The 17,324-nt window shown below is 39.9% G+C and overlaps 1 protein-coding gene across 2 annotated transcripts in view; it reads right to left on the reverse strand.

Annotated features, from left to right (window-relative positions):
* KYNU (kynureninase) overlaps positions 1-17,324 on the reverse strand; it is a 65,063-nt gene that overhangs the window by 34,180 nt on the left and 13,559 nt on the right. For both annotated transcript variants that reach the window (XM_074145464.1, XM_074145463.1), the window contains exons 4-7: positions 10,476-10,558; positions 4,202-4,263; positions 2,747-2,818; positions 1,266-1,340 (exon numbers count right to left, since the gene is read on the reverse strand). In XM_074145464.1, coding sequence (XP_074001565.1) covers positions 1,266-1,340; positions 2,747-2,818; positions 4,202-4,263; positions 10,476-10,558 — 292 coding nt within the window. The remainder of the gene's footprint in view (positions 1-1,265; positions 1,341-2,746; positions 2,819-4,201; positions 4,264-10,475; positions 10,559-17,324) is intronic.

Below are 17,324 nucleotides of genomic sequence, written 5' to 3' on the forward strand. Positions count from 1 at the left end.
GCAAATCCTTAGCATGGTAATGATATACAAAGGTAGTGCTATGAAGTAGCCTATGAGTAAGTTACCCTCAAAAAAAAAAATTCATTAGCAAACTTATCTTGAAGGTGTCAGTTATAAAAAGTCTATTCACTTCATACTCTAGTATGCTTCATACCCTTTATTATTTCAGGCAGTTTTAATTTACAGTAAAAAAAAAATAAAATCCTGATGCAAACAGCATATATAATGATTTTTATGTGGCATCTGAAATTTGTGACACCCACAAGATTTGAAAGTTGTCTATTGGTTTCACTCTGTACTTTTCTGATAAACTTTGTATCCCACAGGAAGCTATTATAAACCTACCATATTTATATTTTAAAAACAATCAGTCTCACATCATCAAAAGTACGAAAATCCCCAAACCTGGGATCATTAAATATAGAGGAATTTCAACAAAACAAAACAAAGCAAAAAAAAAACCAAACACAAAACCTTGCTCATTCTTGATTCTTTATAGGAAAATTACTGCCCCGTCCTCCTCCCATCTTTCTAGCAAGGGATCATGTAAAACATACCACCACCTAGGGATCAATTAGGCAGTGAAAACCTAGAATTAAATTAGACTTGTTACTGAAAAGGACTTGGGCAAGATTGTTGAATTGCAAGTAACTGTTATTATCTCAACAATCTTTGCAAATCTATCAAGCGTTCAGGAGTGGGCTCTTTACTCACAAGATGACTCAAATTTCAGAAGCAAAAGGTCACCATCAGTTTATAGGTAGGTGGCAAAGTTCTTAATACAGCAAAAGCGAAGCAAGGCAGTCTTTCAAATTTATCTGAATTGCATATTACCCAAAGCAGACCTTTCCCTCAGTCTGTGCTGATACAGACAAAGTGCTGTTCGCGTTGTGGCAATCTCTTACCTCAGGACATTAAAAGGACATTTGGGTTTCTCAATGAGCTACTATATTTTGCAGTTCTCTCAGGATGCTGTCAGGTTTTGCAAGCAGGAAAAAGAATGAAAATAACTTTTTTGTTGTTGTTGTTCTTCAAGGCAAATGCGCTAGTTGAACCAGACGATTATAAAATGGATTCCAATACCAAAAAATATACACAGAAACAGAACACATGATTCATAAATTCTACCTAAAAGTATTAGTAGAAAAAGATTATAACTTCTGCAGGCAGACACTAGAATATTTGAGAATGTATGACTATTCTCCATATGAAATATGCTTCTGCCCTTAGCAACAGCAAGCAGAACTGACATATTTCTCACCAACCTCCCGTGGCTGCATCATGAGCATGCATTTCTCCACATCAAGTCCGTGAAGTCGAAGCTGGGACTCAACAGCGTACTGGAAGAGATTTCCATGCAGACCATGTTAGCACAATTACGTGATAAAACAACTAAAAGGAAAACACATCAGAACCTCAGAAAAGGGATTCAGATGCCTGCCTTTCACTAAAATTAATGCTTTAAAGCCTAATCCAACTCCATTGAAAAGTTTCTAGATTTCCTTTGGTGTGAAAAAGATCAGAATTTAATTCACATCATCAGACAGCAAGGATAAAGTCAAAGCCTAAATCCTACCGGATAAGTTCACAGAGCAGAATGAGGGTGGAAGTGTGGTGGAGGATGTACTTTACCACATGCCAGCAAGCAAAGCCTGCACGGATAACAGCCACGGAGAAGACTGAACATCACTTCTCCAGGGGTCCTGGGTGCCCGCTTTGCTTGGTAGTGCATGCTAAATCCCAGGTTGTCACACATGCACTGCTGTCACGGCAAAGGAGGTTTGGCCAGCAGATACATATTGTCCCATGCTCCTCTCATGTCTTAGATTTGCTGCACAGCTGGGAAGAAATGAGAGCTCTAAACTCTCCAGCTATTTTTAAAATTCTACCTACTGATTTTTATCAATAAATAATAGTTCTGGAGATAGGATAAAAATCATCAAATAATACTATAAAATAGTTTGAAATTACGTGACAGGAACTGAAGTGACAGCAGTTGCACAGATTGTTAACTGAAGTACCACTAAAATTTAAGAATATGGAGTCCAAATGTGCAAGCACGCCTGGAACAAACGTGGGATTAGTATGAACATTATTTAGAATAAAGGCAATTTGAGGTTTATACATCTGTGCCGCCATCTTCATTACAAATAAACCTGTTAGTAGCTTGAGTCATTTTTATCGCACCTTAGAGATCAAATTTGTTATCAATTTCCATGAGTTTACAGCCTTGATGATAAAGTAGCAGTGGGCCACAAACCCAAAGATTAATTTGCTCTAAGCTGTGATGCACGGGCTATTGTCTCCTATTTTATAGCAGACAAATTGTGTTTGAACTAGTAATCTAAAGTGCTAAGAACAAACATTTCCATCTCTGTCTGGGGATATATAAGTGTTAATGTTGTGAGTTTGTATTGATTTGATTTCATAAAGTAAAACAGCAACAAGAATTAATAAAACATTTACAACTTCAGTTGATTTAGGCCAGTAGTTTGCTCAATGTCTTTAAAAAGATTAATAAATCAATGTACCCATTCAATCTTTTCCTCTTGTAACGTTTTTTATTTGAACAAAAGGAATAAAGCTACGATCTGTAAAATATGCTGAGCTCAAAAGCTTCTGACAGATTTTTTTATTGTAATGTTACTTGGACAAGATGAGCTAATAAATATTCAAATCAGGCTACTGATATTCTTTGGAAAAATATGATTAATAATACAAATACGGTGAAATATTAATTTCTTACATGGTCAGAGGGAAAGGCTCTGGCTTCTAGAAGAATTTTATAGCGTCTTGGAGTAGGCTTAAAGAAAGATAGCTGTTAAGAACAAAAGAAAAAAGAAATGTTGAAATGTATCTAAGCAGAGATGAGAGAGATGTTCCCAGTATATAACTTAATAAAGACTGTTTTACTTTCATGCAGACTACATAGAATCCCCCAGAAATTACAAATATTTCTTTGTCCATATAACATTTATCAAAGTCGGAAAGTGTTATAATGCTGCATTTCATATATCCATAACAAAGGCCACAAAAATCCAGCAGTGAAAACTTGCACTTACAGAAATCGATAGCAAAGCTTTGACTGCGGCCAGGGAAGCTGGGATTTCACCCAGCTCCATCCCACAAGGAAAAGCAGCAGCTGAAGAGTGCAAAGGAATTGAATTTCCATTCCAGTCCTAAAACATTAGTTACTAAATCGTCTCCTCCTCTGAAATAAGCCTGACCAAAAGACTAAGCCTCCTGCAAAGACCTCGCTCTCAACCATCTCACCACCTGAAGGTGAATGGCCTTTCCTCCTCAGCCCCCTGCCTGGAGGCAAGGTGGGTTTGTGACTATACTGAGAGGACTAGGAGAAGACTCCCAAGCCCTGCTCTTAATGCTAGTGGTGGTTACACGGGGCTCAGCATGGGCTGTGTGCCCAAGCTGTTTAGCACAAGTCTGGCTGCATTGCGCCTAATTCAGGGCAGAGCAGCCAGGTAAACCAGCTTGTAATGAGCCCCCATCTCACCCTCCTTCAGGTTTCTTAATTTTAATTATTAATTCCAAGTGATAAATCTTTTTTTGTGTGTGAACCACACAAAATGAAGCTTCACATCTTCATTCAGTTGAACCAAATCTTTGGAAATACTAGAGAACCAGAGACAGGCTGTATGTAACTACAGAGAGACCTGAGCATAAGGGAAGCCACATTTATGGCCACTATGTCATAAAAATCAAAATTAGAAGTGTTACCACATTTAAGGTGTATATAAAACAGTATGACTCAAAATGCCATCTCTTGCATGCAACTGCATTTCAAGCTTGACTGAAATTATAGCTTTGTCCTACTCATAGTTGAGTTCCTGTACCTTAAACTCTGAAATTTGGCATGAAATTCAAATTTAAGAAGTTATTTGGAAATGTTTCTTAAATAATAATGTCTCCCCTCTGAGGCCTGACATGTAGCACATGTGAGAACAACTCAAACTTCCCCTACAGAGTCCTCGAAAGTATTTCTCTGTCCAATTTTTCTGCTTAGTATTAAGTGGAGTCAGGTCTTGCACAAACCAAAGGTACAACTCCTGAGGCGTAAGAAAAGTTAGGCTATCATCCAGTGCTGTCTTTGTGAGGTCCTCAGAAAACATTTTGTTTACATTCACAAAGAAAGGAAAAAAAATATTTGTCAACACAACATCAAATAAACATCATAAAGACATACCATCTGGAGGTGCAAGTTAACAGTTAGCCCATTCATTAAGGCTACTTCATGTCTTTGAGCCCCTGAAATAATAATATTTAAAAAAAAAAAAAAAAAGAAACACACAAACTGGTTAGGGTTTTTCTTTATAATTTCAGAGAAATCTAGTACAGTATTGAGAAAGTAAAAGTATGTTTTCAGTCAGTGTCTCTCTAAAGACTGGAAAGTAAACAAACGTTTGAGGTGTCATCACAGTGAAGCAAAAAGATTTCTTGTCTGACTCACTACACCACACTGGCAGGAAAATATTTATTTTTTAAGGTCAGCCTCAGAAAACAAAAAACAATGAAGTATTTCCATTTCCCGGCAAACCACCAGTGGATTTATTATCATTAATACCTCAGACAAAAATCAGGTCAGAAGACTGTACGCAAAGCAAGACTTGCAGGCTTATTTTTGTCATAAGTTTATATGCAAAGCAAGTCAGAAAACATACTGAGACAATCATCTATTGTAAGTGGTTACTGTAATGTCAAGCTAAATCTCATCCCTAATAAAAAAAAAAAACCAACCAAAAAAACCAAGAAAAATTGGCCTATTGAATAGAACAGACCATTATTAATGTAGCAACTTAGCAAGGAGTCAAACCCACATAGCTCCAAGGAGGCTAATAACAGATGCCTTTTGGCTACAGCTAATCATGGGCAGAGCTAATGGAGTAACAACTAATTGTTATTGCGAAGTATTTAGTAACAAATTCCCAAATGCTTATCAACCACTGGTGAAAGGTTTTAGGCAGGATGAGGGACTGCATGTTGGGCAGGGCGCCACTGAGATATGGAGAAAATCAATTCCTGTTTCTTTCTGTTTTGCCTGATGTCTGTTGCTGAAAAGCAGTAATTCACCCTTGACACAAATCAGTGCTTTGAGAGTCTTCTTCAACCGAATGATGGGCTCATGCACCTTGCCCTAGTCATCACCCCACAAGTGGAGTTGCCTGCAGATGGAAAGAGGTTGCAGACAGAGAGGGATGAAAACAAGTGTAAGAATACAAGGAGGGCAACAGCCACCCTTGAGATCAATACAGGGGAAAGGAAAACGCGATGTTAGGGTGAAAAGGGTAAAGGGAGCCACAGGAAACGGAGAGGCAAATCCTGGGTCTCTCATGTGCCTGCCTTGTAGGACACACAGTCCCAACCAATATGGGGGAAAGGCAACAAGAGCACCGAGACACTCCCACCATATCACAGAGTTTAGTTTTATGGAGTTATTACTTTGCCAGCCCAAGAAAAAGACATAGCTATGGGTTGAATTCAATACAAGCAAATGCAGTCAAAGAACATGAAAATCTATAACTAAGGGCTTATCCATAAATCTTGGCCAAGCAGGTCTCAGCTTCTGCCACTACAGGAAAAGCCAAGAACCATTCTGATTGAGGTATTCAAGGGCCTTTCTTCATGTTGCCGAGATCTCCAAGGATTGGACAGAAAGATACATCAATAGTTGTCAGTAACTCTGAAGGACCTGTCCAGGGGATGACCCAGAGGAAAAAGATGTCATTAATAAGCTCCCTCCTTCAGACACCAGGAACATCATCAAGTTTGGGGGAAGAGATATAAGTATCCCTAGTTCTTCATAGGGAAAAATAAAGTCTTTTCCTCACTTAAACTCCTCTCCTTTGCTTTCTTTTCTTCTCTCTGATAGCATTGCATCTGCAGGCTCCATGCTGCTGGAAGAGGTCACCTTGTGGCTGTTCTATTGCAGATACAGAAGACAGCAAGAGAGAGTGATTGCAGCTCAAAACAGTATTATTTGCAGCCTTAATACTTCTATGGAACTCCTGAGGCTGAAAAAAGGGATAGCATCAAGAAATGGTATTGTTCTTATTTCTCCCTCTGCTCCTTCCGTGAAATCTGTGGCTTTCACAGCAAATTCTGCACGAGCAATCCTCTGCCTGCTGTACTGTTTCCGCATAAAACAAATGGTTAATCTGTAGATCACTTTTAGCTGCATGCTAGCATCCCAAATTAAATATGACACTACATTTGTCATGTAAGTCTTGGTCTTCTGTAAATTATATATTTATTAAAAGCTTTCCATTATTGAATTTCATGCCCACAAAACAAACCTCATCCGTGTCATTGGAAAACTGTTATCCTTTATAACCTGCACTGTGTTTCAGAAAGCAACCTTTCTATGATCCAATTAACCTATTACAATATTCAAAGACCCAGGACACAGGAGACAAAATTATGTTTGCTTTCTTTATTTCCTAACTTTATACCATATCTCCAAGACAGGCTAAAACCTGTATGTTCTGCTTGATAAATCTCCTCTTTAATAAAAGGAAGCAGCATTTGCAAAGTACAACTTCAGAGACAATTATGATTGCGTTAGGCAGACACTGCCATCCTTCTCCTCTCTGACTGCAGCGGGAGCCTGATCCTCACCAGAGTAAGTAAAAAGCATTTTGTAACATGATTAAAAAAAAAAAAAAAAAAAAGACTAAGGGCCCCAATTCTGAAAACAGTTTGGTTATTTCAAATAATCCCTATCGCTCAAAGTCACTACAAATCTGCTCAGCATTCAGTCTTCCCTCAACAGAGACCTGCCGGAGCGCGTTGTACAGCAGCAGCCATACAGTTAATCTTGTTCCATCAGAAGGTGATCCTGCCAAGGTTGTAATGTTTTAATAAGTCTGGTAGGAGAAGCCGAGATTACCATCACCACCGTTATGCCACTCGGCGTGAGCATAGGAAAAAAAGGCTTTGGCCTCCACTGACCTTGACTTTGCACTTCACAATGTATTTACTACTGTAACTTTCATTGAACAAGAAAATGTGACTGCATTTAATAAGCAAGGTGTTATAGCACCATAAACCATTAAACGGACAAAGATATTTTACAGTCTTTAGTCTCACCAGATAATTTTTGCTTACTTACTACTGCTTAGAGTGAAAAATAACAATTCTTCCTCCTCCTCCATAACATATTAAATATTAAATAGAAAACAAGGTAAAATTCTGTTTATCTTCTTACATTAAATTCACTAAAAACAGAAATTCAGAATTCACTCAAGTCCTACATAGTCAGTATCATACTTTGCTGGAAAATTAATCATAAATATCACATTGGTAGAGAGCATTTTAACATAACATTTTTCCTGCATTTATTCACTTAGCCTTTTCGCTATTACCTAAAATTTTAAAAATCAGAAATTTATTACAATGCATCCATTATTTGGGAAATATTCATTAATTTGTATTCTCAGAATTGCTCACCTAGATCCTGAAAAAAGCTGTAAGGTTATTAGATAAATAAAACCCTGTTGGCATGTGAATCTGAGGGTCAGATATGAGCCCAAAACACACTTTATTGTTCAATTAAACAAAGCCCCCAAAATCCTGGAGAACAAAATCCAAACCAATAATGTTGACATGTCCTTTCCTGTTGAGGAAAACAACACAACTATGAAATACTATCCAGTAAAGAATTTTAAGAACAAAAGTAGGTTAACAGTAGTGTGACCTCAGTCACAATTTTTATAGAAAACTTTAAAATACACTTTTATTAATTTTCAATGTATAATAAGTTCAGTGTCTGGCCATTGTGATAAAAAAAAAACACGACACACTAGTGTGATATAAAGTTTGGAAAAGAAAAGAAAAGAAAAATAAGGAGACTGAAAAGCAATTAGATGAAGTTTAAGCAAAGCTCTCATTCCCCTCTCCTTATATCCAGAATATGTATTTTAGTTAAACAAATATTACAATACAAACTGAGCTGGCAGCCTCTACAAGGCAGATGGCTAAAAAGGTCCCAGCCTGACTCCCTGCTTTCTGCAGTGACTCTTAACCCAGAGCTGAGACCAAACTGACCCTGGCGCCAGCAGGAGGTCAGTGCCCAGCCTGTCCCACACCCTGCAGGGAGGTCATGGGGGCCCATGGTTTGCAAAGAGAGCAGTGGCAGACATTCACAGAAGGCGATGCAGAGAAGGATGATAATTCCAGTTCCCCTTTGCGGGATCTTGGTTCTCTCTCCTGGTTATGGGAAGAGCACCAATGGTCTTACCTTGTTACTTACTAATTCAGTTGCCTGAAAGTCAGAGTAGTCATGTAGCATGACTACTCTACTACATCTACTAAGAAGATGATCAAGGGACTGGAGCAACGCTCTGATGAGGAAAGGCTGAAAGACCTGGGTCTGTTCAGCCCGGAGAAGAAAAGACTGAGAGAGAACCTCATCAATGCTCATAAACATCTAAAGGGTGAGTGTCAAGAGGACGAGGCCAGACCCTTCAGTGGTGCCCAGTGACAGGACAAGGGGCAACAGGCATAAACCGGAACATGGCAAATTCCATGTCATCATGAGGAAACACTTCTTCTCTTTGAGGGTTCCAGAGCACTGGAACAGGCTACCCAGAGAGGGTGTGGAGTCTCCTTCTCTGGAGATATTCAAAACCCACCTTTACATGATCCCGTCCAACCTGCTCTGGGTGAATATGCTTTGGCAGGGGGTTGGACTGGATGAAATCCAAAGGTGTCTTCCAACCCCTACCATTCTGTGATTCTATGATACTCTCCCATTCTCATAAAATGCAAGAGAAATTCTCTGCCCTCCAGTTAATTAAATTCAAGGTTTCTGAGTTAAAAGCCCTTACTACGCATATGCCCAGTTGTGTGACAAGTCACATTTCCCCACCTGCCCACAGCTTTCCAGTTATACCCTACCAGAATGAGAACACCCGCTTGCCAGGAAAGATTAGTCAAACTAGAGAAATCCCTAAATCAGCTGTATTCAGCATTTCAACACCCTTCATCTCTTTATATTCTCACATTTTTATGTTCTATGATAGTTAGTAAATGAATGTACTGAGCTTGCCCTTGAACATAATGAAGGCAGGAAAAGTAATTTCTTAACCTCCTGAGCAATACCAGGTACTACAATTGCAATTTCCAAAATCAGGACAACCAATCTGCATTTTGGGGTTTATTTCATTCTGCAGATGGGATCGCTCCGCATAGCCTAGTGATGCCCAACCTAGCCACGCTCATATTTGTATTATCTTAGTGCTGACATCATGGGTAGACCAACTACAACAATATTTTCTTATAGTTGTTCTGCTCCAATAATAATTGGAGTATTTTAGCTACTTGGAAATTTCATTAAGAAGTCAGGAAGCAACTTTATTTATAAATATATAAATAAACTTGTCATGAAACATTCCTTACTGTCTCTGTTTCCAGTTCAGACCCCATTTGCTTCTCTTGAAGGAGAAAAACCATAACTTTCTCATTGAACACTTGTCTATAGTTGGAGGAGAAATTACGAGACAGTATCTATTGTACAGTAGGTCAACTTAACTGTAATATTTTTTCCTTAGTGAAGGCACAAATGAGCACATGATAATTCAGTTCAGACAGTCAGTATTGACAGCTAAACTGAAATACTGGCCAAATCTCACTAAAATCTACTAACCTAGCCTTGACAATGGCTGTAAGGATTGGGGAGAAAAAGAGTCTGTGAGAAACCCTGCCAAGACCACTTCTCTTCCCCCCTCTGACAGCAACAACTCTGAAGGAAATCCCTGTGAAAGATTATTTCAGCAACTACACACAGGTTAGAGTAAGAGGCGATAGAGGAAATTTGCATTGAGCCTCAGATGACTGCTTTCATGGCTGGCAAACTCACCAGGAGAAGTCTCCAGGGCTCCTTCTCAATCTCTAGAATAACCAGATGCATTTGCTGCCAAGGTCCTGCAGCACTGCAGACTCCTCAAGGGGTACAGCAGGGTAATGGGAACTTACAAATAGCAGGTCCTGCCCCAATTATCTGCTTCATTGACATAAGCAGTTCTCAAATATAAGGCTGGATTTAGTGGCAGGGAAAGGAGAAAAAGCAGAAAATATCTAGATAGAAATAATTTTTCAAAGGGCAAAGTTCATTGGTTCAATTCTAGGAGAGAAACTGAGAATCTGTAATGCCAAGTGCCCTTTAAAAGGGTTTCACATGTTACACCAAGTGGTTTATGATGCTCCAAGAAACGCTTTGCTGCAATTGTCTTTGTGATATGCATATGCTCATATATTATCTCATACATTCATCTCTTAAATTACTTGCAGCCTTAAAATAAAGTGTTAGTCCGTCCACAAGGCAGTCAGAAAACCTACTTTAAAACAAAAGAATGCAAGGAACTAAATTCTGGTTACAGAATTTCAGGATTTTGAGTCTTAAAAGAAAATAGAACATTTTTTTCATTTTTAGAGACAGATTTTTCCCTGCAGTTCGCACCTACCAACCAGCTCCGCCATCAGGTCCAGAATACACTCATCTGCCAAAGCCCACGGGCGCTGACCATTGAAGTGGCCGTGAACACCTCTGAAAAAGGAAGAGGCAAATGATAAAAACATGTTCTGTTCCCTTTGGGTCAATCCTAAGAAACGTACCTGATTTGGAGACCCCATGTTTGGCGGAGGAGGCTCATCTAAGCTGAGCAGGGCTCTGTTTTCAGGCCATTAGAGCTCATAGCAAATGCAATTAATTTTTTTGTTTCTGACAGGTTTTCAGTTGCTTGAAAACTATTTATTTCGACCCCCGAAATTCCTCTAGAAATCCCTCAAAATTAAAGGTAGTGATACCTTTTTCACAAGCTCTCTGGAAGTGGCTGGATGGGTGCAAGAAGCCTCTGGGGACGGGCACAGTGGTGGCCGGTGCAGGATGGCACCCCGCTATCCCCGGCTCATAAACCACCGAGAGAGCAGAGATCACCCTGCAGAGTTACTCCACTTGCATTTCTAGTATTTCTAACCTTGTGTGGTGCAGAGGATGGCAGGCTGGAATACTGCCTTGCTCCCAGACAGAGATATTTCTTGTCAGAAGCAATTTCTATCCTCCTGAATCTCCTGTCTGAACTCACCCTTCTGCATAAACTAGCAGGTAGTTGATGTATATGCAGGGAAGCACCTGCCCAAACAGAGCTGCTTGCTAATTTTTATTGCTTCTCTTCTCCCTGCCAAATTGTTCTAGATCTAAGTGTGCATAAAGCTTTTTGGTTTGACAGAGGGCTTTTAAGAAACTTTATTTTGCAAACTGTTCCTGTCTGTGGTGGACCATATGGGCACCTTAAACCTGAATGCATCCCTACTCTGAGGTGACAGATATGTACATTCAGTTCTGGATTAAGTGCTCTGAACTATTTTTTCTTCAAATGTGACAGGGAAGTAAACCACGAAGGTAGCCACCATGCATATTATAAATAAAAAGTTGCAAAGTTTCTTAAACATGCAGTATGTAGTGCACAGATTTAAATGCAAATGAAGGCAGATTGAGAAAAGTAATAATGGTGTTAATCCAGGGGAACATTGCTCTGGGCTTCCATCTCACACTGGATGATTTTCATATTTGCTGAGCACCACGGGGTACTTGTGGAGTCAGAAATGGCAGGCTGCATGTGGCTGAGGCAAACCAAGTACAAAGCTGTTTCAAAACAGGGAGTAGGAAAACTACTGGCTAAAAAGCCAGTAGGAAACGGGGTAGAGAGGAAAAAAAAGCCCTAAAAGCTGTGATGAGACACATCGCATCAAAAAAAAAAAAAAGAAGAAAAAAACAACAAATAATAAACCTTTTAAAGAAGAACAGGCCCACAATATTCACTCAAAATCATGAGAAGATGTCTGGCAGATTAAGACATGAGAAAGGAAGGGGTATGAGACACAACTAACTAGTCCCCCATGCTTAAGACTATTTAAAAGATAGGGTTTTCCCTATCCACCTCTTACTTTCCCTTCTCAGGAAATTTCTGTCTCCCACACAAATTACCGGGATGTTTTACAGTCAGACCCTTTCTGATTGACTTGGGACCAATCCATGCTTCCTAGGAATATTTCCAAAAAGAACCACAGTCCTAAAGAAAAAATAACTGCTGCTAAAAGCACAATTTGTCTTAACCATTTCGTGCCTCTCATGCTTGTGAAATACCATTTGCTTTTGGATTACTTTAGGTCAGAAGCCGGAGGACGGCACAGGTACAACTGAACATCTCTTATGGATAAAATAACCTCCTTACGTTCAACAGGTCCAACCCACACAGACGACAAGGAGGACCCTGGTCCCTGATTCCGAGAAGGTCGCTGTACACTAGCTGACTGCTTTTCTCTGTTTCAGAATTGTGCTGTGATGAGACCGTGATAGCAGAAAAAGCAGGCAGTGTGAAACAGAACTCATTTACAAGAGCATTTCATAGATGAGGAATAAAGGCAGTAGGTGGGCAGGGGAAAAAATGCGGTAAGGGGCAGGATTAGTGTTAAAAGTTCCTCCCTTCTATCAGGCCATCATGCAGCTGCGTTCCCTGAAGACAGAGGTATGTATTTCGCAAACAGCAAGACATTTATTGCTAATTTCCCCTCTTATTCTTAACAGTAATACAGTGATCAAGGGACTTTGGGATAATACAGACTTAAAATAAAAAAAAACCTCAAAGATTTGCAGTGGCTCCCAGCCCAAGGGGATCTGTATTTCTGAAAGAGGATAACGAACATAATAAGATGGGAAAAAGAAGCCCTAAGTACCTATGGGATTCTCTTTCATTAGCTTTCTCTGATTTTATAGCCATTAGTGTCCTTATAATGGGAATTTACTGATGAAAGCTCTCTCCAGCACACAGAACTAACAAAATTTCAGAATAAGTTTCCAAGTTATCAGGAAAACAGATATGAAACTTTGGGCATGAGAATATTTTATTTTGAGAAGAAAATGTGGAAATTTAAGTATAGTGAAAGAGGGGAGAGGCAGTATTAATTATTATTCATATTATTATTATTATTACGGCACAGCTTACAGCGTGCCTCCCTCTTGATGGCCAATATAAATGCCAAGAGACAAAAATTATTGCAGCTAAAATGGTAGTTAAAGGCATATTCTTGGACCCTTTTTTTTATTTTAATCACATGAAACTCTGTAGCCTTTGCTGATGGCACAATACATCCTATTACACTTAGGTTGTAAAATTCTACGCTCTGCCTCAGAGAATTTATATCTCTGTATATTACGCCACCCCTCTCTCAGCTCCGGTAGGCACTGGGGGTAATAATCTTTAAGGACACAACCGCAGTGCTTCTGGCGTTCCCCTCAGACACCGATAGCCTACGTCTCCTTTTGTTTCCACTGCACCCTGTGTAGCAAGAGAGATTTAAATCAAGGCACCCAAATTAATGAATACAGAACGTGGCCCATCAAATCATAAAGCATCATACAAACAGAACTATTTCTTAAACTACCCTGATAGTTTCTCATTGAGCAAATTAATTTTTAGTCGGTTACCATTTTATTTTCAATTTGGCAAGAAATCACAATGCCACATTTTATTCGCCCAGGTCTGGTTGATTTAAAGCTCACTAGGGGAGCTAGAAACACATCTTCTGATATGATCCCAGGGTTTCAAAAGTGGTTACAAAGGGATTTAAATTAATTGCCAGCTTCAGGAATCTTCTGCGCTCATCCAAATCAAGTGGAAATTTCCTTCTTGCTTCTTTGCCAAAAATGATGCAAGGTATTTTATGAGCCAATACAGACTCTTAACTTTGACGATGGTTTCCAGCAAAGAAATAGCCAAAAAAAGGAAGACAGATCCAAGGAAAGAGAAGTGTATGGAGCAGTAGATTGAAGGCAAAATGAAAGAAACCCAGGGCTTTAAATCCAAGGCATTTACAGCTCTAACATACAACCTGCTGAAAGGCACTATGCAGAGGTGACTCCTGACAAATGGCAGAAGAACTGGGTCTGTCAAACAGGATATGACCCAGTCCCACCAAGCTGCACTCCTGTTCTCAGGACTGTTATATCTTGCAGGATTAGTTCAGCACATAGAACCAAAAATACCTTTTGACTCACCAAAACCAGTCCTTTCCTACCATAGGTGCTATATTATACAACCTTCCACAGACTTGGACTTTTTGTCTACTATATTCTTATCAGAAGCTTGTTGCCAGACTGTTTCAATGCTTAAAAGTATATATACATATTTAGTTTCTAGCCTCAATTTATTAATTCCTAGTTTATGTTCACTGTGCCAGCAGGTTATTTCACATAAGTGGCTCCTTTTTCCCCCCTCTATGTTTACTCCTTAATACATTTACAGAGAACAAACATTTTTCCTCTCAGTCTTCATTCTACTCAACTAAACAACTCTAATCCTCAAGACTTCCATTCAGCAGGTTCTCCACTCCCCAATCACCCTGCCAGCCCTTCGCAAGAGCGTAACAACCGGCTATGTCAGACTCCCTTCTGTTTTAATAGTTCCGCTTTAATGAGTTACTCAGAAGTGTGAGACTTTGCCCGCTGCAGCGAGTATGTTCACATGCAATAAAGATTCTATAAAACACATTAATTGCCTAAACAGTTGCGGTGGGGGAAAAGGAAAACAAGACACTGCAAAGCACCTATTGGCCTTTATCCAACCAACCAAGTCACTTCAGCTTTGGTCTTTTAGATTAAAAATACTGGATTATTGGCTAACTCTAGGCTAAGCATGGAAGAAACAACTCTCCATCCCTTTTCGCACCTCATTCAGTAAATCTTGGATTTAGCTGAAATCAAAAAGAAAGAAAGATGATGTCTCAAAGGCTCTTTTTTAGTTCATACCAAGAATGCCAGTGGCTTGAATTTCTGGTCTTTATACATTAGCATAAAAAAAGAGGACTGAGGAATGTGGAAAGAAAAAATATAAATTCAGAACAGGTATGTGGGAGGCAGATGTAAGAGCAGAAAGCTGTAACCCACCATTTAAAGGCAGGGAGGAGAAAAAGGGACAGTGACACTGTAAGCAGGAACACAACAAGAAAGAAGTGCACGAAAAGGCCCCTTTCTCTCCAGGCCTTACTCTAGTGAGTTGCCATCACCACACAGAGCTAAAGCTACGAGCTTCCCTGCCCTTGACAACAGCTACTGGGTAATCTTCCTTTTCACTCTTGCCATCAGCTATAAGCAGTGAAAACCATTTAAATAGACAAGTATAGTAGCTGTTTGAGATGAGTCCCAAGACACAACAAACAGAAAATGTGATAAACCAATTTATAAGGGAGTCGGAATCTATATCATTGCTGACTTGAAGGATGTACCTGATTTGTACGCCATTTCTTAGATTCTCATTACTTATCCAAGCCACAGCCACTAAATTCCACGCTGCAAACACACAAGCCATTCAACAGCCTTTGGCTGATAAGAGCCTTGGACTGGATTTTGCTAAGCTGTCCTTGGTGACTGGAATAAAAGCATCCATTTGTGCATCTCCAATCATCGATTCCTTGGCAGCCCCCAGCACCCGATCCCACGCATCAGCTTCTTTAAACACATATTGCTCATTTTAAATTCAGCTTGACCTTACCCTGAATCTCTCACTTGCTGTAGGTACATCTGCAGCTAGAAGGATTTTGTTCTGGGGTTTGTTTGGGTTTGGTATTTTGGGGTTGGTTTTTTTTTTTTAAAAACTTTTCAGATTTATTCTGGGTAAGGTGTTTGGGGCCAAGCTGTATTTTTGGCAAACAGCCTTTCTAGGTTTTCTCCCTCTCTCCTGATGGCTTAAAATCATGTTCAGACCTATAACCCCCTTAGATACAGCTACTGAAGGCACTGCTGATCTTCTGAAGATGCTCCCTATCCTTTTCTTTCAGGTTTTTATAAACATCCAGGAAAAAAAAAAAAAACAAAACCGAAACACAACCCCCCCCATCCTTCACTGTAGCAAAGACAAACATAAGAATGGAAGTGAACCAATGAAAAGGTACAGGGAAGGAGCTGCAATATGTTTGCACTCCCAGTGCATCACTCTAACAGATAAGAGTGCTATCTGACTTCTACCTTTTGAAAGAACTCAGCTGTTCCTCTGATAAAGTAGGATAATCGTACAGAAATGGACAGCGTTGCAATTTTTTCAAATGACTGGAGAAACTGCAGCGCTGTGCTGAATGAATGAATAACCAGGAGGAACGAGCGCTTCCCAAAGTTCACATTCATTCCCATTCATTCTCAACCTTCTCCTCGCTTATAAGAATACAAGTAATAAATAGGAAACAGTAAACCCTTTTTTATTAACCCACAACATTCACATACGAACAAGTGGAACAGCAGCTACAGGGTTTCCACATTTACATTGGGAAGCCTCCATCTAGACCATTTCTACTGAAACAAGGCCACCCAGTTGGCAGAATTAGATTTTCCTCTTCTCTCTCCCCATATTTCCTCAAATCTCTCACCACGAGAACACATCTGTTCCCCTCATATCTATCCTGCATCCTACAAAAGTATCCATCTCTCTCCTAGCTCACTCGTCTACGTGTTTATTTTCCTTCCCCACCTTCAGCTCCCTGGTTTTTAATTATTTTTTCCTTTCCTGCTCCAGCTGCTCAGGTAAGTGCCAGACACCACAATATAGAAACTAAATATAATATAAAAAAAATAGAATACCTTTTTCCCCCCCATATATCTGAAAGTTTCCCCATCTGCTATGATGACAACACCCCTTTGCTGCAATCCTGAAACGTGTCCCACTTTTGTCCTCCTGTCTCTCTTACATCCTCTGCTCCGTTCAGCAGAGCTCGCTGCGACCCACCCTCAGCTCCTCACTGAGATGCTCCTGAGAAGACAAGGAATGCTTCTTTCTAAATAAAATGAACTTGTCAGATACCTGGTTCAAGAGGAGCCAAAAACCTGCCAGCGCTGGCAGCAGCACCACCTGCGCTCGGTGCTATTTCAAGGGGAACTGCCCATTGCAAGGCCCGCAGGGTGAATCACACGCACTTAAAGATACTAATTAGAGAACCACAGGGCCTGAAACTGAATCGTGTTCAGCAGCAAGCAGCAAACAAATGGTTTTGCGTGTCTTGTGTATAAACACACATAGCAAAGGGGTGGGGATGGTTAAACTGTGCAGGTCCTCCGGATGAACCGAAGCAGAGCCACCGCGCGCAGCACAGGTTATCACAGCTGGAAGTTTCTCTTTGCCTGTTTTACTGCTTGTATCTTTAAAGGAGATATAAACAGTGCTAGGGAAACACTGAACAAGTTTGACTCCTGGCCTGTGGAGGTTTTAACACACTATTCTTCTATTCAGGCCTTTCCAAGGCGAATCCCAAAATAAAACGACGTGCTC

Source organism: Numenius arquata, chromosome 3 (assembly GCF_964106895.1).
Source record: "Numenius arquata chromosome 3, bNumArq3.hap1.1, whole genome shotgun sequence".
Lineage (NCBI taxonomy): Eukaryota > Metazoa > Chordata > Aves > Charadriiformes > Scolopacidae > Numenius > Numenius arquata.